This window comes from Osmerus eperlanus, chromosome 4 (genome assembly GCF_963692335.1).
Source record: "Osmerus eperlanus chromosome 4, fOsmEpe2.1, whole genome shotgun sequence".
NCBI lineage: Eukaryota > Metazoa > Chordata > Actinopteri > Osmeriformes > Osmeridae > Osmerus > Osmerus eperlanus.
In genome coordinates this window covers 8918476-8940918 of record NC_085021.1, presented here as the reverse complement: position 1 = coordinate 8940918, position 22443 = coordinate 8918476, and the positions used below count along the sequence as shown (strand labels likewise).

The 22443-nt window shown below is 48.3% G+C and overlaps 3 protein-coding genes and 1 non-coding gene across 8 annotated transcripts; 2 read left to right on the top strand and 2 right to left on the bottom strand.

The window, feature by feature from the left end:
* Positions 1–198: 198 nt before the first annotated feature.
* Positions 199–10124, bottom strand: mbd6 (methyl-CpG binding domain protein 6). Of its 3 annotated transcripts, XM_062458659.1 has the most exons (14): positions 9920–10124; positions 8867–9059; positions 8532–8671; positions 7804–7906; positions 7364–7532; positions 6155–7206; positions 5050–6061; positions 3939–4891; positions 3474–3618; positions 3156–3301; positions 2349–3020; positions 2184–2236; positions 1998–2064; positions 199–1760 (listed from the first exon to the last, which is right to left on the bottom strand). In XM_062458659.1, exons 3-14 carry the CDS (start codon positions 8645–8647, stop codon positions 1689–1691), a joined length of 4560 nt encoding a protein of 1519 aa, XP_062314643.1. In that variant the 5' UTR covers positions 8648–8671; positions 8867–9059; positions 9920–10124; the 3' UTR covers positions 199–1688. The 3 variants fall into 3 exon arrangements, with proteins under 3 accessions (XP_062314643.1, XP_062314641.1, XP_062314642.1); XM_062458657.1 differs by having other exon boundaries at positions 5050–7206; XM_062458658.1 differs by lacking the exon at positions 9920–10124 and adding an exon at positions 9714–9839 and having other exon boundaries at positions 5050–7206.
* A 666-nt stretch (positions 10125–10790) lies between these two features.
* On the top strand, positions 10791–16069 carry LOC134018592 (SH3 and cysteine-rich domain-containing protein 3). Its single transcript, XM_062458656.1, has 13 exons — positions 10791–11037; positions 11526–11588; positions 11809–11887; positions 12248–12401; positions 12500–12597; positions 12809–12869; positions 13096–13193; positions 13283–13349; positions 13542–13594; positions 13743–13834; positions 14005–14056; positions 14203–14340; positions 14474–16069. The coding sequence occupies exons 2-13, from the start codon at positions 11572–11574 to the stop codon at positions 14570–14572; spliced, it is 1008 nt and encodes a 335-aa protein (XP_062314640.1). The 5' UTR covers positions 10791–11037; positions 11526–11571; the 3' UTR covers positions 14573–16069.
* Positions 16070–16475: 406 nt separating this feature from the next.
* On the bottom strand, positions 16476–16589 carry LOC134019689 (U5 spliceosomal RNA). The gene has a single exon (XR_009930110.1). It is a non-coding gene; the product is annotated as a U5 spliceosomal RNA (small nuclear RNA).
* A 1896-nt stretch (positions 16590–18485) lies between these two features.
* On the top strand, positions 18486–21905 carry zgc:195245 (uncharacterized protein LOC565483 homolog). 3 transcript variants are annotated; one of them, XM_062458101.1, is made up of 5 exons: positions 18486–18598; positions 20830–20857; positions 21027–21171; positions 21306–21450; positions 21787–21905. In XM_062458101.1, the coding sequence occupies exons 1-5, from the start codon at positions 18572–18574 to the stop codon at positions 21886–21888; spliced, it is 447 nt and encodes a 148-aa protein (XP_062314085.1). In that variant the 5' UTR covers positions 18486–18571; the 3' UTR covers positions 21889–21905. The 3 variants fall into 3 exon arrangements, with proteins under 3 accessions (XP_062314085.1, XP_062314084.1, XP_062314086.1); XM_062458100.1 differs by having other exon boundaries at positions 18492–18610; XM_062458102.1 differs by having other exon boundaries at positions 18494–18732.
* The last annotated feature ends 538 nt before the right edge of the window (positions 21906–22443 follow it).

The following is a 22443-nucleotide window of genomic DNA, read 5'->3' as shown; positions in this document are numbered from 1 at the left end:
TGGTCAAATAATCCCAGATAGGAAGTTTCTGGAGATAGAGATTGGCTATTGCATGCTGTCTTCTGTGTTGAGCCCAGAATGCAGCACAGACTTTGCAGAGCGTTGGGCTTTTCAACTCTTCACTGACATCAACACAAAATGAAACCATTTTCTGTAAATAGTTTAATATTAAATAAAAAAGACTCCCATATAAAAAAGAAAGCTACAGTCCACAATTTAATTTTCGTCTTTTTAACATAAGTATTGAAAGCAAGTGTAGAATGAGAAAATACTTAATTACAATTCCAAGAAAATTCACAATTCTTTTTTCTTTTTCTGTCGCTCTAACAATATAAAATCAAAATAAAACACATTAACTGTACATATGTACACATCTCCAAGTGTAGAAATTGCATAATCTGCTTTCTTTTCATTTTATTTAAATACAGTGAGTGCCAGGTCGATCAGGCCGGCAGTGTGAGTGAAAAGACTGAGCACAACCATCAGAAGGAGAGACAGAGAATGACTCTCGTCCACGATAACAAAGTTACAAACCCACACAGGTCTTTGTCAACACACTTTCTCTATTCCTCAAACATGCCCGTATGGCAGGACCTATCTGAAATGACGCTAACTAACCATGACGCACACAAACATGGGTGTGTCCCTGTCACCCCCCCTCTCCCAGCTTCCACCCTAGATAAAGGGAGCTTCATAGCCTTCACATTCCTCACAGTCCAACAGTGACCCCATCCTGTCCTCCCAGGATGGAGCTACTGGGAGATGGCTGTAAGTGTATATTATATAGTGACAGTCACTTAGACAACAGTGTGTGTGGGGGGGGGGGAGGGATTAGTGAGGTTGAAACACAGGGGATCCCTGAACACAGAACCACAGAGTGACCATGGTTACGACACAATAGCAGTGTGTGTGTGTGTGTGTGTGAGAGAGAGAAGCGGCACAGCTGCAGGGTCTCTGGGTGCAGGACAACCGTGGTGGCACAGTGAGAGGGCTCAGCAACAGCAGGTGACTGACACACCTGAGACCAACAGCCTACAACAGACGGACCAGACACTAGAGGTGGGCTTGATTGAGTCTCTCAGGCCTGGAAGAACCCAGGGAACAGTCCCGTAAGTGCTAACTCTCCACAAGGTGAGAAATCAAGCGTGTCTCAAGTATTTCTAGTGTCCGAGGTTTGTATTCGACCCCAATTTGGTGTCAAACGCGCTCTTGAAGCACACAGATCACAAACACACTCATACACACGCGCACATCGCATACACACACACACACACACACACCTCAACAGAGAGGACACATCAGTCTTTCAAGTAGATGCGCTTACCCCCCCCCCCCACCCGTCGTAAACACACTTCAGAACAGTACACATTTTCTCGTTGACGTAATTCATACACCATCTCATCCTCACAAGGCCAAGCAACTCGTGTTTTAGATTCTCTAGAGAGGTGAGCTAGGCGAAAGCATCTGTGGGACTTCCTATGCATCCTCAGCTAGCTTCCTCCTCCCCGGAGCTCAGAGGCTGACCTGACTGTAGTGACTTAGGTTTCTATTAGTGCAGTTGATAAGGAGTGTGGGAGGAGCCTGGATGGCAGGACGGGGGAAATGACAGAGGTGGGCGGGGGATAAAAGAGGACTTTAATCTCGATGATTGGTTGACTGGTGACAGCTGGGGGGGCAACTTGGTCCAATCACTGCCTCTGGGATCTGGCGCCCCTCCTCCTCCGGCCCCTGACGGATCTCTCGGGCTTCAACAGCACCGCCTGGAATACAAAACATCCGTCAGTAGGTTTAACATAGAACAGCAAACTCCTTGGAAAAATCGAGTCAGGCCAGCATAGAAAACCATAGTCTGGTTAGCAATGCAGCTAGATCTAGTTAGCATAGCATAGGCAAAGATAGTTAGCATGGAATAGCATAGCCCAGGCTAGGTAAGGCAGCATAGACCTTGTATAGGCCACTACATCTACTGAGAACAATGGGTTTGGAAGTTGGCCTACTGTTGGCTTGGCTTCCTCCAGGCCTGCAGGGTCCATGTCTCTGAAGTCTTCCAGAACGTTGTGTAGCCTGGAGGAGGGACACACAGGAAACACATCGGTCATGATCAGCCCCCAGAGCAGGGTGGGAGGGTGGGGGGGGTTGAAAGCAAGCTGCTACGACAGAAGGAAAGAAGGAAGCCGACTCACGTTTGTTTCCTCTTCCTGCCTCTCCTGGCGCCCCCTGCTGGAGCACTCTGGTCCTGACGGAGAGAAACACAGGTTAGGCATCTTCGGGGGGGGGGGGGGGGGGAATCCTCGGGACATCCGTTGAATTTACAACCAGACCACCGGTCCCTCTTCCTACAGACTTACCCTCCCCTGCTGTGTGTGCTGCCGCCCGCCCATCTCCTCCTGGGGGCAGCCGTCTTTGGGGCTCAGGTACCGCCCAGTCAGCGGCAGGTCCCCCTGCCTCTCGGGCCCTCCCTCCCCGTACACACACGCAGCCTCCGTCTTGGCCTCCTCCAGGTAGCTGGGCGGCAGGGGGGGGTCGGGGTGGGCGTGCTGGCTCCGGGGAGGCGAGGAGCAGCCGTCGTCGCTGGGCTTGGGGGTGCCCTGGGCAGGGGAGTGGGCGCCGGCCTCCATGGTCAGCCTGGAGAGGTCTGGATTACGCAGGGAGCAGGCCCGCCGGGGACTCAGCGATGCCGGGCCGCTGGCCGGGGGGAGGGCGGCGGAGGGGGTGGACGGGGGTAAGGCACAGAGGGCAGGTTCTGAGGTGGCGGGGGCCTGGGCCTCCTCCTGCTCCTTGGCGCTGACCTGGAGGAACGAGGTGTAGATGGTGTCCATGAAGGAGGCGTAGGGGTTTAGGACGCTACACCCGTGCGCTGGCCCCTCCCCTCGCTGGGGGACTGGGGCAGGGACATTGGTGGAGCAGGGCGCCGCCTCAGGGGCCAGCTGATGGGCCTGGATGCCCTCCTGCGGGGCGGGGCTGACTGTTTCCTGCATGGGGATTGGCTTCTCTGGCTCTGAGGGCGGTGCAATGTTGAGCTGGAGTAAAGAGAGACACTGTGATTGGTGAACAAGGCAGACATTTCAGCCAATTAACCAACCATGACTATGCTTCTGGAGGAGAACGGCAAACCAGGACAAAATAAGGAACATGCAGAGGAGCTAGGTAGCTACCTGGATGTTGTTGAGGAGGTTGATAGCTCCATCGGGGGTCTGGAGCAGAGGCATGCCCAGGGCAGAGGCCTGAACTGGGGGCAGGAGGAGAGGACCGGCCCCTAGACTCAGAAGGCTGTGGAGGCTGCTCAGAGCAGATAGGTCTCCTACAAACACCCACAATAACAGTTTAAACCGCTTGCAGTCTGCAAAATGCTCAAACACCGCTGCTGGTATGATTTGGTACAGTGAGACTGTCCGTGGGCTTGTTAGACTGTAGGTGGGGCTATAACTGTGTGTATGTGTGTGTGTGTGTGTGTGTGCGTGTGCGTGACTGACCTAGGACGGTTGGGTTGAGCAAGGTGGGCAGCAGCTGCTGGAGGAGGGGGTTGTCCTTGGTCTGGAGCGAGAGGGGGATCAGGGTGTCCACCCCCTCAGGGGTCGAGGGACGACCCGAGAGGTGGGCGGGGCCGAGAGAGGTCACCTGGGGGGGGAGAGACAGAAGGAACATCCAGCTGATACTCATCTGTAACACGCTCCGTTTAGAGACTTCTCTTTCACCCAGGGAAAACAAACACAGGTTACATGGATACTAGAATACTGCAAGCCCAGTTCCAAACCAACTCCTAGGACCTCGCCCTTCAGGAAGTGGACAGGTGACCAGCAACATGACACACAGCCACAGAACATTTTTTTTGTTGACTGCTATAGTACAAACTCTCTAAACTGGTATTTTCCCGAGGGCAAGGTCGAGCCGGCTAGGAGCTGGTTTGGGCCTGTGCCCGGCTGGAGGAGGGAGCCTACCTGAGGAGGGGTCTGCTGGGGAGTCTGGGTGGGTGGGAGCTGGGGGGCAGGAGGTGGTGGGAGGTCAGCGGAGCCCAGGGCAGCTGTTAGCAGGGCAGGGCTGAGGGGCAGGAAGGTGGTGGGGGGAGGAGGCAGGCTGGTGGGGAGGAGGAGGGAGTGCAGGGCGTGGAGTGGACCCTCCGCCGGGGGCGGGAGCAGGCCCTGGAGCACCTCCAGGAGCCCGGGGCCGGGGAGGGACGCAGGGTCCAGGAGATGAGAGCCCTTCTCCAGGGAGAGGCCCTCCAGCGTGTGCTGCTGGACAGGCTGGAGGTCCAGGCTGAGTTGGCCCAGTCCAGACAGAGGCAGCATGGCCTGCTGTTGTCCCAGCAGCAAGGAGGCCATGAGCAGAGCATGGAGCCCAGGTTTGTCCCCCAGCCCCAGATCGCTCTCCTGCCCGGGGGATGACGTGGAGGCCGGAGGGGGGGGCAGGGGGTTGAGCAGTGCTAGAAGGCTGAGAGGCAGTTCGCCCTGGGCTCCCACGAGGGAGGGCAGCAGAGGGAACAGAGAGCTGTGGTTGATCTGAGCTGTCAGCTGCTGCTGCTGCTGTTGTTGTTTGTGTTGTTGTTGCTCCTGGTGCTGTTGCTGGGTCTCCTGGGGCAGTAGGATGTGCTGGTCTGGAGGTGGAGGAGGATCTGGTCCATGGGTGGAGGCTCCACCTTGCTGCGCCCCCAGCCACAGCCCTCCCAGGTGCAGGGAGGCCAGGAGCGAGGGGTCCAGCAAGGACGGGAGTCCTCCTGTGGAAGACAGCAACTGGAGGAGCTGCTCCTGGGACATGAATGGGAAGGCCTCCGCCAGGGGTAGGGGACTGGGAGAGTCCACGCCCAGAACAGAGAGGCAAGAGCTGGGGCCGGGAGTCCCATGGGGTCTGGTCTCTGTGGAGCCCTGATGGTCACCACCCATAGGCTCCTCTGACCCTGAGAGTGGAGAGAGAGAAGAGAGAGAAGAGAGAGAAGAGAGAGAAGAGAGAGAAGAGAGAGAAGAGAGAAGAGAGAGAGAGATCATCAATCATTCAAGAACCTCAAGTCAACGTCACACCATTTATTTATGGGAGGTGAAGAAACGTCATCCTCACCTGCGGTGCTGTGGCTGACAGGAACGCTAGTGGTCTGGTCCGGACCCCCCTCTCCCAGAGGTAGAGTGGAGGATGCCGCTAGCAAGGCCAAAACAGGGGTGCTGAGGTCCAGAGGCTTGGGAGACGGGGAGGGGGAGGGGCGAACCGTCGCGCTGTTGCTGGAGGGGTGAGGTCCCTCGGGTCCTGTCGTGTCTGCCGCCGCCGCGCCGACCTGGGACTGGGCGTGGCAGGGGGAGTCCAGAGGGCTGAGGTGGTGGAGCTTGTCGGGGGACAGGCGGGAGGCTGAGGGGCTGCGGTGGTGGTAATGCTGGGAGTGTGGAGGTGCTGTGGAGGGGGAGAGTCTGTGTAGCGGGCTGGTCCTGGGGGGAGACCTTAAGGGAGACTGCGGCCCGCCTCCCCCAGCATGCCTGGCCCTCAGAGAGGGGGACAGGGGCTGGGCCGGGCTGGGGGCGCTGTTGGGCCGGCAGGGGGACTGGGTGGAGCGTGACGGGGGTCTGACGGTTGATGGAGAGGAAGGCGACCGTCTGGGGCTCTGCCTGACACTGCCGCCCCCTCCGGCCGCCTGGCTCTGGGCCTGGAGCTGGGCCTGGGCATTCTGGACACTCAGCAGGTGGAGCAGGGCTGACAAAGGCTGGGTTGGAGGGTCTGGTATCCCCGCCATGGCCGTTGTGAAGTCCAGGGCCTCGGGCTGCCTCTGGAGGCCCATGAGGGAGTTGAGGGGGGTGGGCAGCCTGGCTGGGAGCCTCGGGGGCTGGTGGAGGAGGTGGGGGAGGCTCTCCATGGGTCTGCTGGTGGCAGAGTTGGACAGGACTGAGGTAGACGAGGGCTGAGAGTGCAAGGCCGAACAGGAGGAGGAGGAGAGGTTGAGGGCGTCTCCGGCTCCGGAGGGAGGGGGCCTGGAGGGGCCGTTGGGGGGCGGCTGGCCGTCCCTCAGCATGCTGAGCACGGTGGGGGAGCGCCGCTGACGCTTCCTGTGGGAGGGGCGCTCGCCGGGGGAGGGGGGCATCAGGGTCTGGGAGGGGGGCAGGGTGGCGGCAGGGTGAGGAAGAGGAGGCCTAGTAGTGATGGAGGGATGATGGCTGTTGTGTAAAGTGCTGTTTGTTACCTTCAACGCCTGCTGCTGCTGGGATTCCTTCGAGACCTCCAGAGAAGGGGCAGAGCTGCCTGGAGTCTGGCCCAGACTCTGGGTCATCTGGCTGGCAAGCTGGGCCTTGGCTGCTGCAGAGAGCAGGCTGCTGGCAGGGAAGGAGGCAGGATGGGGCTGTCTCTGGTGGTGGAGGAAAGGTCCCATGGGCATGCCCGAGGGGCCAGCAGCACCGAGGCCGAGGACTGGCCCTGCCGGAGCACCAGGGGCCTTCCCAGGTCGACCGCCTCTCTCCAGGGCCAGGGAGAGGATGTGAGGGTTGCTTTGGTTGGTCAGAGGGCTAGAGTGGAGGATGTGATTATTAGTGCTAGCGTTGCCTGAGTTCTTCAACTGCTCTAGGATGTCCTCCAGCTTGTGCTTGGGATAGTGGAGGCTGGGAGACGAGGAGGTGGACTTCCTCCTCAGGGGGTAGCCCCCTCCGCCTCCTCCCTGCTCAGAGAGAGCAGCGGAGGCGGAGAGATGACGGGAGCGCTGGAGAGGAGGGGTGGACTTCAAGTTGATGGAGGAAGACGGGGAGGGCGAGAGGGGGGAGGTCATGATGACGCACTGGGGGTGAAGAGACTGCCCTCCTCTGGCTGCCCCCTGAGTCCCAGGGGAGGAGGGGGGAGGGGGGGAGAGAGGTCCCAGCCGAGGCGAGCCGGGCGTCTCTGACCTTTGACCTTGATTGAGGTTGAGAGGTGTGGGAGTCCTGGGTGACCTGTGGGGGGTACTGTAGCCCGGGAAAGAAGAGGAGGTGGAGGAGGGTGGGAGAGAGATGGGAGGGGGCAGTCTTCTTAGTGTATCGAGAGAATGATGAGAGTTAGTGCTAGAGTGGGAGAGAGGGGAGGAACCATTGTAAGAGTACATGAGTTGGGTGGAACTTAAAGGGCTGGCACCGGGGGCAGGGTTCAGGTTGTTATTGGGCCTGGGGGACAACAGGGGGTGTTTGGAAGGGTAAGTGCCGTGGTCCTCTCCTTCTTTGTCCACCCTCATCCTCTTTGGGTCTCTGTTCTCCCCTACACCACTGGTGGCCTCTGCAGACAGGAGAAGAAGATAGCATTAGCTACATATCTGGTGTGGATCCAAACTCCGGAAGTAACAACGCAATAAACAGCGAGGCACCATTTAAACAGCTCGGCCCCTGAGTGCATCCAGTGCAGTGTGAATCCAGTGGGAGGCGGGCCTCGTTACCTTGGTAATGGGTGACGAAGGGCAGCTGGGAGGCCTGCATGCTGCGACACAGCGCTGCCATGGCAACCACTTTCCTGCGATGGTTACAGAGTTTTGTCATATCCTGCTCCGCCTTCCCCAGTGGCTGGCTGTGGGGCTGAACCCTGACATCGAGGCTGAAGTTGAACACCTGGAGATGGGAGGAGGAACACAAGACAGTCAGTCCACCCAGCTGTCAGCTCAGACCAGGCAGTGTACAGGATATTACATAACACATACACAGAAATACACTGAGGACACAACATGGCCTCAAATACCCCCTACACACACACACAGCCAAATCACTTTGTGCTGTTCACAAATCATGGATAGAATATATGTAGAATATGCTGTGAGTGATGGTAGATTGTTATGCAGTGCTTATAACAATAACTACATGCAAACCAGCATGTCTCCCACACCTTGTTGATGACCAGAGGACACTCCAGGCCACATTTGCAGGTGCCGTCTGTCAGCAGGTAGGCTCTCACCTCCTCCATGGAGGACAGGAGCGTACCACTGGGGCTGCAGGGAAACAGGCAGAGACGGTTGGGGAGGGGAGAGAAAAACTGGTTCTCTTTTCCTTCCAACTCCAAGTAAATAAGGGAGAGGAAGACATGAGATGTGAAGGAGAACAGATTGTTTTTTTGACCAGATTGTTACAGATTGCATTTGATTTCGACAGCACGGTTTTTCACATGAAAGAGAACTAATGACAGTGACATAATCCTACCAATCCAGCATGCCACTTAAACAAAAGCAAGTCCACCTTTGCCCAGATCTAAGATCCAGTCTCTGGACCCCTCAAGCGTCATAGGTGAATAGATTCTCATGTGACCAGAGTAGGATTTCAGTTTGCGCTTTTTGGTTTGACGCTGCACTGTACAAATGTTCAAAATCCTCCATCTCACAATACTCCTATGCTCTTGGAGTGATCAGACAAGGCAGCTGTCCGAGACACCCTCCCTCCACTGGAGCTTGTGTCCAGGCTTCCTCCTTGAGGGGAGAAAGACTGAGACCAGACTTGAGAACTCTGAGCTGTGCCTTACGCTTCTCCGAAACCTCTACTTGACTTATTTCATGCCACTCAAACCCAGATGTTACACATGATGTTACTGAAATATTTACTACACATAACTAGCCATTTTACCTGACATACACCACAATCCCCTCCTCCAATCTCCTTTGCCAGCCAATGGGGACATGTATAGCCAGAACGTGGAGCCCATCCTTGTCCCCATTGCCACTCTCACTGCCTCCCATCATTTTGAAGCTACTGCCTTCCAGCACCTGAGGAAAGACACAGGAGGAGGGACATTAATTGGTTGTCTTGGTGCTTGCAATATCATGGTTGTTGGCTAACTGAAACAAGTGACAAGTATACACTTCACATAAAAACATCCTTGTATTGTGCGTACCTGAAGGGAATGACGTAGTTAACTAGCCACTTGTTACCAGCATTTTCTGACTAGCAGCATAGCCTACCTTGTCATCTTTGAAAAGCCAAGACGTGTTCTGGCTAAGGAATCCACCGTTTGCAGGACATGATGTTGGATAGAAGCACGTAGACGGACAAAATTAGCTGTGACGCCCAGCCAGGCCTGTCCCCAAAGCTGTCAGTTCACCTTGTCCCGAATCACACGTCCACTTTTTTAACAGCAACCGGGAGCGATAATCGCTGAGACAGAGAAGTAGACAGAGGGCACCGTTACACAAGAGATCACTGTGAATCCTTGTCCTAACAGCATAACGGAGACTGGACTGTGCTACACTTACTACATACAAGGATGGGCCTAAAAGCTATTGCTATGCAATCTACTAAGTTAGCTAGCTAACAATTAGTTTATTTGATATCATACGCGAATAACGTGTGAAGTCCAAATGATTGATTTGGCTAGATGGCTGACTAGATACCACACATCACTGCGAGCATTTCATCAAAATAGAGTCAAGAGTTGAGTCTGGTCCTGCGTAGCACTCAAGCTAGTAGTACTAATAGTAGGTCGCTAGTAGCCAGCTAAGCTAACAGGCGTTTTGACAGCTGTCAGCATCACAAACACAACAAAAGCACAACGGCAGCCTGTTTAAACAAGCAGCTGACTTAAAAATATAACACATAAGAATGCATTTCTTGACGGGAGGCTTGGCTAGTCAACTTGTCTGTAAGGCTTATTGGATAGCTATTCTGCTAGCAAGCTAACTAGCTAAACAGCCGTTCTTTGCACCACACTAGCAGCAAGCAGCTCTTGCGAAGTTTTGAAGTCTCCAGCCAGCTCGCGGGAGAATCCAGAGTTAGCTCGCAAGCTATTTCTAATTTGTTTTGGCTATTTACGTTATCTGATCTCCCCAAATGGTTGATTAATCTTTAAGACAAAATCGGTGCGCCTTCAATCAACTCCCCGTCAGTCTAGTATGTCTGCCCGTCCGGTTAAAAACAAAGGGCAATAATGCTTCATTTTACTGCGCCTATGATCTCAGGGCTAAGCGCTAAGTGCTACTAGCTGACTAGCAAGCTAGCTACCATTGACATAAATTTACTTGATTCTGGAGTGTCCCAAGATGTCTCAAGGATGTCCGATCGAGAAGCAAATTATCCAACCAAATAACTTAAATATGTTCCGTCAAACAGGTTTATACTTAGGCAGAATTCAGTTAGCCCGATGCACCATTTAATCCCTATTTCACAGTTGCTTTTTTTTTTTGCAGATTCCGTGCAAAATATAATGGAGTTTTCTATCGAGCATGCGCATTAGACTAGCGACGGAGGGTATTATAGCTACCCAGAATGCACTAGGACCTTTGTAGTGCAGCCAAACTAGACGACCCAGGCCTCTGCAACCTTAGATGGGTCTCTTTGTGTTCTTCTCACTGTGTTTTTAATAAATGAATTCAACACCACAATATATGTTTTGTGCTGTAAGGAGTAGGAAACCTAATAATAAATAATTCAATATACAATGAGCCCTTCCTATATTGTATCACTGTCTCCTCAACCAGCTTCAAGTTTAGTAGTTCAGAAGCTATTATTTAGCTGTCATCAAATGTTACAAAAAAGCTATTCCTTCAATTCTCACATCTTAGTTGATGCATAGGGTAATAATGGATATGGAGTTTGAATCAAAATATGGAGTTCAAATTTAAACTATGTGTAGGCCTACTGTACATATCTCATGGCCTTGCCTCATGTTGTGTGAAGTATGTAGAGGACCGAACAGTCTGTGAGACTCTGTTTGAGCTACAGAGTGCGGTACGACTCAAACATGTGTGTCTGTGGGAGGAGTGTGCAGGGCTAAAGGAGCGAGTCTCAGGGTCTAATTTCCCCTCGTCATCGTTGCCCTGTCTAAGGTACCCAGCTGTCTTCAGCCGTCATGCTGACTCCCACTACTCTCCCACACAACCTCAGTTTCAGCTCCGACTGGCTGGTCCTCCAGGGAGATTACCTGAGGAGAAACCCCAGCGGACGACAGACCTCCAGCTGCTGAAGAGGTTCTGACTGAGACACGAGTCTAGAGGACAGGTGGCTCGTTTTGCCTGAGAAAGACTGCTGTCAAGCTCAGGGACAACACACTTACGTGAAGACAGGTTCCACTGGAAGATCTTCACTGACCAGTTGACTTTTCCAAACCAAGAAAGCCTTCTTCTATAACAGGACTTAAGTCAGTTGTGTGGTACAGTATATTTGCATGGAAAAAATTTGAAAAACACCAGCAGGGCTTTACATTTTATCTTTAATTGAGTTTTGTCTAATTAAATGGCAAATGTTTTCTCTAAGTGACTTGAAGTGTAGTATTCTCTTCAAGCGTGGTTTTAGACAAACACAGCTGTCAGTCATTGCTTCTGGGTTGTCTCAGCCCATCCCCTGCCTGGCAAGGCACCCAAATTTAGCCCTGATGAGATTGAGTTACCCAACCTCAGAATAGTATTGGGTATGGGTATTTTGAGTGCAAGGGAATGAGGTGTGTGTTTGGGCATCGGCCACAGTAACTGATCTTAAAATTGATCACTGGTGATGATTCATAGCTAGATGTTCTGACCAAGGCCTCACCAATGGCTTATATGTCTATGTAAAACGGTTTCTTCATGTTAGAGTGTCAAAGTGTGACTTATTGAGACTCAATTGAGAGTTGCTTCTGTCCTGTGTCAGAAAAGAAAGAAGTACAGCACGAGAGGAGAGAGACACATGTCACACCATGGCTCAATATGACCAGTAAGTCTGCTTTCACATTGTTGCCATGGGTTTACCTACCATTTAGGTTTAGAAAGAATGGTGATCCAAATCATATCTTGTAAAGAAGTGAAAAAGAATATTGTGAAATAAAAATCTGAAAGCGACAATCAAGGCACATTCACAAAAGACTCTCCAGTGCTTTACTTTCTGTAGTTCTATCTGATTCATTGGTTCCTGTTTGCTTCCTTGCCTTCGATAGGTTGGAAGACAAGCACTCTGTAGATTTCCATGACAACCCCCCTGCCCCAGAAAATGTTGTTAAGGAGGAGGACAATACTGTGAGTAACAGACAAACAGGCACAAATACAGGTTGGCAGAATGTACAGTGGCAAGTCCGCCCGACCTCATCACTGGCAACGCTATCCCTCTACATCCTTAAAATAGTAGTCTTTCCAGTTGGGGCAGAGCACTGGGCACCAATTGGATTCAGATTAGAAGCTTAATGTGTCCCTATGTGTCTGCTGATCTGCACTAAGTAACAGGAGGGTTGTGGGCGCTAAGTGCAGACAGCTTAATGGAGGAATGAATAAGCAGCAAGACCAGGTGAAGGCATCAGGATGGACGTTTTAGATGTATCCAGATTAGGTGGAGGAACTTCTAGGGCAGTACTGAGACATGGCCTCTGACTCCCTCTGCAGGTGTACTTTGTCTATGACGAGGAGGTGGAGGTGGAGGAGGTGCCGGAACCTCCTCCAGAGCCGGTCATCCTGGTCAACGACAAACCCCACAAGTTTAAGGACCACTACTGCAAGAAGCCCAAGTTTTGTGACGTCTGCGCTCGCATGATCGTCTGTGAGTCGTCATCGCTGACCATCGTGTCTCTACAACAGGAGAACGTGTGAAAACGCACCACTGACACGGTTCTCTTCTGTCTTTCTCTACAATGGCAGTGAACAACAAGTTTGCTCTGAGATGTAAGAACTGCAAGACCAATATCCACCACCAGTGCCAGTCCTACGTGGAGTTCCAGAAGTGCTTCGGTAAAATTGTAAGACATTTATCACCCAGTAAAACCTGTCGATGGCCTTTGCATGTCCTCCAAATCATGATACCGCCCATCTTCAACACAGACTGAGTGACTCATAAACCCTGTGCCAGCGTACACAGCGTGGTGTGATAGCATACACTATGTTCAGAGAGGCCATTTTGTCTGGAACCTGCCACATCCCATTCTTTTCTCTCCTCTCTTCCTCTGCTAGCCGCCGGGCTTCAGACGGGCCTACAGCTCCCCCCTGTACAGCAGTGACCAGCCTGACGCAGGTACAGCAGACCGGCATGTCTCTACTGTGCTCTCTGCGCCACATCTGGGATTCTCTGGGGGTCTAAATTCATGGTCAGTGGGCTTTGTGGATCTGTTTGAGGGTCAGATTTGGAGGTTCAGCTTGAGGGAGGGCTTGTGACACGTGGCGGCGTTTGAGATGATCTCAGGTCCGTTCCTCATGTAACAGAAGTCTGTCTCTCCCCTCCTCCGTCTCCCCGTGTCCAGCCCAGGTCAACCGGAGTGACCCCGTCTTCGACACCCTGCGGGTCGGGGTCGTCATGGCGAACAAGGAGCGTAAGAAGGGCTCTGAGGACAAGAAGAACGTGAGTGTGACCCTGGGGGGGCTCCTTCATTAACCACTTATACCAGGGACCCGAGGCCCATGCTATCTAACTGTGATGCCGTCTTCCAGATGATGATGATGATGATGGAGGAAGAGGAAGCCCAGCAACCTAAAGAGGATGAGGAAGGCGGCGACGGTAAGATGAAGATGTTTAGGCCAATGATACATCCACACGATGCTGACAGTTAAGTTTAAATGAGAAAATTAAAAAAACTAATCTCTGCAGCCAGCCATAAACTAACAGCATGACCCACATAAAAGAACGTAGTCAGGGTCCATGAGAAGGTCCATGGAAAGAGAACATGTCCGTCCTGTCACACTGCTACAGGGAAGCCTGAGGGTGACAAGAAGGGGGACAAAGCGGACAAAGCTGATGACAAGGTGATACAGCCAGGCTCTCCAGCACACTGCTAGTAACTGATCATACACACCTTTAAGGAGTACATCCCCTCTATTTTAGATGGGATGCAAAATACTTTAGCACTGAAAGTGTCGACATGGGTGAACAGTGTTGGTTTGTTTATGTCAGAATAAGAAGCAGATGGGCACGTTCTCCCAGTCTCATTACTACCTGGCTCTGTACCGTTTCAAGGCCATCGAGAAGGACGACCTCGACTTCCAGTGAGTTTTCCCACAAGACCGAATGGTCTGTGTGGCACTGACTCCCTCCGTGTGATAGGTTTAAAGTGTGTTGAGGGGAGGGGCTAGTGGTCGGCTGAGTTAAGTTTATGACAGTCGTACACCTAAGTCATACTTACATATGAAAACAAATCAACCTGTCTGTCTTCCAGTCCTGGTGATCGGATCACTGTCCTCGATGACTCCAATGAGGAGTGGTGGAGGGTAAGTTCAAGGCAAAAATATTGGGAAAAATATTCTGTGGCAAATCAATGCCGGCCGAATGTTTGAAGCCAGCAGAGAAAGGCTCTCACATCTGTTCTGACTGATGTGATTCTAAAGATGTCATCTTCTGTGTTTCTGTGCCTCAGGGAAAGATGGGGGAGAAGACAGGCTACCTGCCCACCAATTACATCATCAGAGTGCGTGCGGGGGAGAGAGTGTTCAAGGTGACGCGCTCCTTCGTAGGGAACAGAGAGATGGGGCAGATTACTCTGAAGAAAGACCAGGTAGAGGGAAGGGAGGAGAGAAAGAGAGAGTGAAAGAGTGAGAGAGAGAGAAAGAGAGAGAAATATAATTCTTCCTCCATTTTCCTTTACTATCCTTGCCCCTGACTTGTTCTCCTTCTCCTGTCTGTGGCAGATCGTGGTGAAGAAGGGAGAAGAGGTGAATGGTTATCTGAAGGTCAGCACTGGACGCAAACTAGGCTTCTTCCCTTCCAATCTCCTCCAGGAAATCTGAATGTCAACCACTTACAGAAGAAAGACCACTATTCTCTTCCTCTCTCTCTCTACCTCCCTATCTCAAACTCGTCCTCTCTCATACAACTAGTAGCACAACACCACACTGCATTGGTCACACAAAAAATCAGTTGATCAACAGCACCCAAATGGTGTAGTATCTAAAGTGTTACTGTCCTGCATACTAGTCCCTTTCTAACATGCGAGCCTACTCTTTAACCAAGGTCTGCAGCTGGGTTAGGCTGAGCATAAGAGAGTGGAGGGTGGGGGATGAGAGTGTAATCTAATTCAGAAGACCCAGCCCAGTCACTGGGCGTCAGACAGGTTAGCAAGGGCAGAAGAGGATAGGCATGGTGTGTGACACAGGAGAGAATGAGTATGTGTGAAGGACATGTGCATGTCCAAATCAAAAATGAAGTAACAATGAAGTAACATTTGACTGATGTTGTATTTTTGGGGGGTCGTTATTCATATTTTGTCATGTTAGACCTGATGCCTTTTAACTAGGTTTGTAAGTATTTGTAGAAGGTGCATAAAACCAAGGTAGTTTCTGTGACATTTCATGTTGAATGATCATCAATAACGTGTATGCATGTTCTGTTCTTTAATCATCATGTTGGAATGGTCTGGTTTATTTTAATGTCGCTGCTGTTGTTTCCAAACCAACAACATGATCTTCTTTTATAACTGCCATTGATTCACACAACAGTGTTCATCCCCACTCTTCCTCAACTCCTTTATAATCGTTTTTTGGACTTGCAAAGACATTGAGGAAACATGAAACATCTATATAGGTTCACAATTAGAAGTAAAATTGTCTATTTTTGTATCACAATTTTGTATCAGTGATTGGTTGGGAACTGTATGATTTGTGTTTTATTTCTGACAATGAGGCTGTGCAGATTTAAGAAGATTTCAGAGATTTCAGCAAAGACATCTCACTGAAATTAGAATGTCTGTCCTTAACATCCATTACATAAATAGAGAGGGTGCTCAGACGGCCGAAGCTTCCTGTGGGTTCGTCAGTCTGGATGACGGTCATTGGGCGCCCCCTACAGGCCAGTGTAAATATTGACAGACGCAGCAGATGAAGGCTTTTCAAGCATAGCGGCATCACACCATAAATTATTGTTTTAATTTATGGTGGTGTTTTTTTATGGTGTTTTCCCAATTATGGTTTCCTGTGCAGTTTAAATTGAGTCCGAAAATGATCACCCCCTTATAGCTGGTTATAAATCCATAAAAATCCATTTGATATTACTTCATGTATTTTGATAGTTTTATCTTGTGAACATTACAAGTTTTGTTGTTGGCTTTTTAAGGCCTCTCTTGATCTGAGTTAATGCAACTACTTTTTTAGTTTAAAAAAGCATAATGTAAATACATTTGACTTGAACAAATACTCAGAGGAAACACATTGTGCTATTTATCACATGCATGTGGCCGGTATCTGAGTGCCTGAACTCAATTCAATAAAATAATTGCAATCTCAAACATACATTTCTAATGGACAGTCGTTTTTACCAGGAACACCGCAAGTGTACAAACGTTCAATCAAACACCCAAAATGTAAGAACAATTATCTAAATGTATTTTGTGTGTCCATTGTGGACTCCATGGGAGTTTATGACAAATTACATGGACTACATTTTTTCAGTGATTAAAACTTGGGAATTGTTGCAATTCGACTGGAACAAGAGGGTTACATTAATATTATGATACTTCTGATAGTTATCCTGTCGCAGTTTTTATATGCACTATGTTGCCCAGCCCAGTTCCCGAAAATATGGATTAATAATCCTAGTCCTTCCCGGCCACGTCGTCGCTATAGATATAAAGCGCCAACTTCATTAAAGTTTGAACACTTTAGATTACGTTTGATGATTTTCTTTCACAAATTAGGAGGCCCCGCGTGAGCAGGGCATCAAAAAATTGGTTGATACTCGTAATGTTCCTCTCCACGGAAATCTTTAGTAAAAGGCGAAAGATTTATACGATCTGAAGAGAAACCAGAGTGTACTGACGATGTAGGGTCGAAAGACAGGGTGCCTTTTAGCGACATGGCATTCTCGGTTAAGGTATCCAAATTAGTTATGTCCAATTTTACAGTAAAATCAGTAGAGTGGCAATTATTGTAAACTAATTATAAAATAATATCAATGCACACTGACAAAGGCAACCACGTATGAAAATTGGCTTTGCATTAGGAAATACATACGCGAATTGGATGATGGGAAAAACAAATGTTAACACTAGATTGTTCAATGAATAGCCTACTTTACAGGGGCCGGGACCGGGTGCAAATAAGTAATGAGAACATGCTTACTTTGATAAACCTTAAACATGTTGGCAATGTAAAGCATCCCTTCTAGAATATTATTTAATTTCCCACGTCTACATTTCTGTCACTGCAACGTGCACTGCTAACTTTACTGCGCATGTGCTCAGCAGACTGCAATGCAACCACGAACAACACGCGTGTCCGCACACGATCATACAGAGCGCAAATACATTCACATGTAATCAATAGCAAATAGCACCATCGAATGCGACTACTTCATTTCAAATAACAATAATACGATTTTAGAGAAGTAAGATACAATAAGGATTAAACATGTGTACAACAAATTAGATTAGGTTTCGTTCTGGCGACACTTAGTGTCAAAAACGAGTGGGTACAATTGCATGGGAAATTGTGAAGTGTGCTTGCAAATACTTGTAGAAAGACTATATTGATCTGATATTTCTGTACATTTTAAATAAGTAGCCTATGCATCCGTACTATTTATGAAGATTGCACAGATTAAAAAGCATACAACATACATTTGTTGCTTTGTCATTTACGCTTCAAAATACTAATAGTGAAGGTGTAGAATGAAACAGGGTTCTCTTCTCATGTTCCTTTGTGCAAGAGTTGCTGATATGGTACGGAAGAGTATTGGAGGCACACATTTTTTTAAATAATAAAAGGCCACAAAAAAGGATTAACCCTGTGTTTCAACCGTAAACTATGTATACTATAAATAAGGTCTAAAACTTAATATGGCATCTGAGTCTCGACGTGATGCCGTCAACAGAGAATGATGAGGAAACCTACTTTAATATGGGATTTGACAAGAAGGAACAATTAGCACATAGGTGTCATGCAGCCTATAGGCCTTATTTTAAGCATTAAGGCTTTGAAAAGATTGTACCAAAACTTGAATTTGTTTAAAAGGAAGAATGCTACAAATGTGGACAAGGTGGCCATGTTCTAGCTTGCATGTGGCTTGCTCTTACATGGAATGGGATATGTGTTCCCACTCTAATCTCACAATGTTTTTTTAAATTAAATTCTCAAAATTCTGACTTTAAATACTTTATTGTCTAACTGTTATTTGGACTCAAGGGGATGCCAGTGTCCCCGTGAAAACAAGCTTGGACCCCTTGTAGAGTCTGAGTATAATAAACATGGTCTTTTTCCTGTTCATGCCTGCAGTGCAGTGAAAAATGACAACAATAATGCTGAATGTAACTGCCCCTCTAACAGTACAACTGCCCCCAGCTTGGCCCCCCCAGTTGAAATAGTCTAGAACCCCCCTGATCAAATGACATTAATGACTTAGGGCTGTTAGTTACGTGCAGGGCATATAATTACGTTTTAATCACCAAGTCATTGGAACACTTTAGAGACAAGTCTGTAGCGCCCCGAACATCCCAAACTGTTTATATTTATTTACTTAAAAGCACAAATACCTGGTCCTTATGCTGTCTGATTTACTAGACAGCATTAAAGAGCTCAGCGGTGGGTTGGGGTAGACTCTAAAGCTGCTGGAGGTAGTGCCATGGTAGCTTAGTTGAAAGCAGCATTGATGTCGACGACAATTAGCTAATCTTGCATCCGTGACTGTGGGGTTGTTTTGTGTTAATCTTTAAGGGCGTAATGACATTTCAGGGACCGTGTACTACCAGTGTTGACAAGTGGTAGGTGCCTCATTGAAGTCTCCCCAGCGACCACATTATGTTGGACTTGGTCTCGACAAAGAAAGTAAGCAAAGAGGTGCGTCGCTTTTGACAATGGACTATTGACTAGAAGTGAGTGAGAAAGAGAGCACTGTAGCTGGCTAGGAGCTGTGGGACGTGGCTGGTCAATCCTCCATGGACGGGTCAACAGCAAAGAAAGTGAGTTCCCCAGGTGGTTTATACGGTCTGAACTCTGTCTGCTGGAGAAGCTGTTACTGTCTGTCTGCTTTTGGTCACCTGTCACTGTCTGATTCTGTGGTTAGTGAAGGAGGGTGGCTCTAATAATGGTAGTCATGATTGTGACGGCCCATTATTTAACTTGTCATTATCATTGCTGTACTTATATCTTTGTTGGAAACCACATAGTTTGCCACTGTATAGTTTATCACATTTGCAGCACACAAGCAGGGGATGGTACCATCTTTCTAGAATTGTATGGTTAATTACTGAAAAATTGCTGAATCTTTGTTGTTAGAAGGGGATATGGGCCTTATTATTTCTAATAAGGATGCATTTTCTTTTGTTTTGTATGTTTCGTAATTCAACATAACTGCACTTAATTGTCTTAGACTTACTTAGAACCTTGTAATATTTCAAATCTTGAATTTCTTTTTCTTTTCTACTAAATTAGTATTATTACATTTAGTACATTAAATGAGATCAAAACTGTTACAACCACTGGTGGCCACTAGATGGCACAGCCACAGACGAGACCTCTGGCAGGGCCATCTTGTTTATTTAGCTATAAGACACACAACAACATTGGGGGGGAAATTTACTTGTCAACGCAATGCATTAACATGGGCCACCAATCTATGAGCCACCAGAGATGGGGCCAAGAAATGGCTGTCAAACAATGGTGGTGAAGCAGTGTGAGGGTTGGTGGAGAGAAAGAGACAGACAGAGAGACAGAGAGAGAGAGGGATAGAGAGAGATGGATAGAGAGAGAGGGACAGAGAGAGAGGGGGGAGAGAGAGAGGGAGAGAGAGGGAGAGGACTGGTCTGTTCTGGTATGGCTGGCTCTCTGGCCACAACCCCAGGCTTAAAGTGTGGCACTCAGAGGAGATCACAGTCACCCTCTCCACCCCCCATTTCCAGATTAACGCCCTGCTAAGGCCTGGCCTGAGGCTTACATCACCAATGAGCGATAATACATCATACCTGGACCTATTGAGTCCTTAATACTAATATCTTGTGGACTGTACAGAGACCGGACTGACACACAAGACACAGCACGGCGTGTATTCTAGCAACAGTGATACCAACAGTGGTAACTTTGCCATGTGGCAAGATGGTCGCTTCAACCTTTGACTTTGAGTTGAATGTCAGTGTAAGACCAGTTTGGGATCAAGTCACAAAAACACAGCAGCCTGCCATCTGTTTAACATGATACTGATCATCATCCACAGGATACGTAGTTATCTAGTTTCAACAGGTAGGAAAAAACCTCCTGCTTTCACTGTTGCTTTAGGTGACTGTGAGGACATGGTGTGCTCGCTAGTTTTCAAACTTGACCTACTCACAAGTTTCATAGTTAATGCAGTTTTGTCTGTAGCTTTACTGTATAAATATATCCTACGCTGTAATATCATGTCACTATCTTTATCCTCTTTGTGGACTTAATCATAAAATATAGTACAGCAGCACTGCTGACTCACAGGGAGGAAATTGCAAAGTTTCAGCAGCAGAAATAACTAAATACAATTCGTCATTTGCTTTTTAATCATTTTTGTATTCTTTGCATATACAGTATACAGTAGTGCAAGTATTGGTGGGCCTAGCATAATATGCTAACATGCAAAACATTGGTTAACCAGAAACAAAATGGTACCAAGATAACGTCTAGTGTTTAGTGTGAACTGAGACCTTGTGCTCTAAGCTACACAGGCAAATGGTTCCACCACTTGCTGATAGGGTGATCTGTAGTTACATCAGCTCCGTGCTGGAGCATTAGTAAACAGTGCGTCCGTATGTTACCCATCACAGCAGGTACTTCCTCATTTAGAGCTTATGCAAGAGCAGTTCTCGGTCCAATAAGGTTAAGGACTCACATCACAAGTTATTTGAAGGAAGTTGTGATTGATGACCTGTTAATAGATGCAACACTTATCTGTGGACGAGGTGTCTTTCATTTGCAACACTTGGGCTCTTCAATATCCACTCACTTAACTGACTTGTGCTTACTTATGCTAACGTAATACTTAAGATAACAAAGTATTCCCTTTTTTCTTTTCCACCTTTTGGGGAAATTCTCAGCGGCCTGGGCTTCGGCACCACAGAAAAGGTATGCAAATTGTGGATATTTTGAGCCAACTACAAATTATATACTTTGCCACTATCCATCCACATATACTAAATAACACACAACAATACAAACAGAAATACACTCAAAGGCTTTAATGTGATATTACACGATGACAATTTTGGTGAATAAAACATTATCTCTCCCTCAGAGAACTTTGTTTGTCACTTGCCTGTGTCTCGCCAGCCCGCTGAGAGCTGTGAGGAGGCCATGCATCCCAGAAAGCTAAATGGCTCCACCACAGAGACCCCTAGCCACCAAGACCTGCACCGAGAGCTGCTGCTCAGCCACAAACGGTGGGTGCAAAAGCCCTGCAACCACAACCACAACCATGCATGGTTAAACGTAGGTTTGAGGTTATGCTGTCTCATGACCTTGTGAACAGATTGGTCAAATGCAGGGTTGTGTGTGTGTGTGTGACTAATCCCAGAGGCCTGGTGTTGGAGGAGAAGCCCGAGCTCAAGAGAGTTCTGGAACAGAGGAGGCTGGAGCAGCACAGAGAGCAGGAGCTGGCCCTGCGGCCTCCGTCTGACCTGGAGACAGAGCTCCGCAAGAGGCAGCAGAGACTGCAGGAGGTCAATACTGTGCCCTCAAACACACACACACACACACACACACAAACCAGGAGCATAGGTTTCATTATACATTTGTATCACTTTGACAACAGCAAATGTTCACCCCCTCACACTTTGTATGAAGAAAATCATATTTAACGGCTGCATCCTCAGTTTTAAATAAAGCTGTCCCACCCACATTTGAAAACAAACCTACAAGCCTGACACAAACATACCCCACACACTCAGACACACATACAATCTTGATTGTAAAAGCATGTCTATAAAAAAGAAAAACATATCTGTCTTTGTGTAAATTTGACGTGGTAATAATCAGACTCTGCTGGTGTGTTTCAGTATGAGGAGGAGGAGCTTAAGAGGAGGGAGACTCAGGAGAAAGTTCCAGAGTTCATCCGTGTGAGGGATAATCTACGGCGTACGCAGGTGTCAGGGCAGTAAGGGTCACAAACTCTTAAATACCCATAATCACTGCAGCAAACACTGGAAGGACAATGCAACTATGGATGGACTGTGCTTTATGTTTGTATACAGGAGCATTATGCAAAACAATAGGATACTAGATAGTAAATGCTTTTGGAGGGTTATTGAAATGATTTAGAAACGTTTAGATTTACATTCGGAACTGTGTGGAATAGTGTACATGCACTGTTAATGATCTATTGCATGTTTTCGCCACAAGGTTCAAATGTTCTTTGTTAGACATCTTTTTAATGGGAATGTTAGGGAACTGTGCTATTCATTTTCCAAGTCAGCCTCTATTTTATCACTGAGTTTATAGCTGATTTTCTTAATTGCTATTTTCTCATAAAAGCCATAAAACTGAAGCAAGGTTACAGAATTGGTAATGGACAGCGATCAGTATTTTGGACCATTTCATAAGAAGGTTAGAACTGTAAGGTGAAGTTATAAGTATTGTTAAAGCTTACTCTTTTCTCATTTGGGTTTTTAAGAGACATTCAGTGCAGAGCTGGTCTCTGGCCATTAAACCCAGCC

What these genes read in the sequence shown, in the direction of transcription:
- zgc:195245 (XM_062458100.1), top strand. Translation starts at nt 18,572, where the DNA reads ATGTTGGACTTGGTCTCGACAAAGAAAGTAAGCAAAGAG. An exon ending in CAAAGAAAGTAAGCAAAGAG is followed by an intron (nt 18,611 to 20,829) that starts GTGCGTCGCTTT and finishes GGAAATTCTCAG; the next exon opens with CGGCCTGGGCTTCGGCACCA. An exon ending in GCTTCGGCACCACAGAAAAG is followed by an intron (nt 20,858 to 21,026) that starts GTATGCAAATTG and finishes TCTCTCCCTCAG; the next exon opens with AGAACTTTGTTTGTCACTTG.
- mbd6 (XM_062458657.1), bottom strand. Translation starts at nt 8,647, where the DNA reads ATGATGGGAGGCAGTGAGAGTGGCAATGGGGACAAGGATGGGCTCCAC. An exon ending in GGGATTGTGGTGTATGTCAG is followed by an intron (nt 7,907 to 8,531) that starts GTAAAATGGCTA and finishes GTTTCCCTGCAG; the next exon opens with CCCCAGTGGTACGCTCCTGT. An exon ending in GCTCAACCCAACCGTCCTAG is followed by an intron (nt 3,302 to 3,473) that starts GTCAGTCACGCA and finishes GGGTGTTTGTAG; the next exon opens with GAGACCTATCTGCTCTGAGC.
- LOC134018592 (XM_062458656.1), top strand. An exon ending in CAGTGACCAGCCTGACGCAG is followed by an intron (nt 12,870 to 13,095) that starts GTACAGCAGACC and finishes CCCCGTGTCCAG; the next exon opens with CCCAGGTCAACCGGAGTGAC. An exon ending in TTACTCTGAAGAAAGACCAG is followed by an intron (nt 14,341 to 14,473) that starts GTAGAGGGAAGG and finishes TGTCTGTGGCAG; the next exon opens with ATCGTGGTGAAGAAGGGAGA.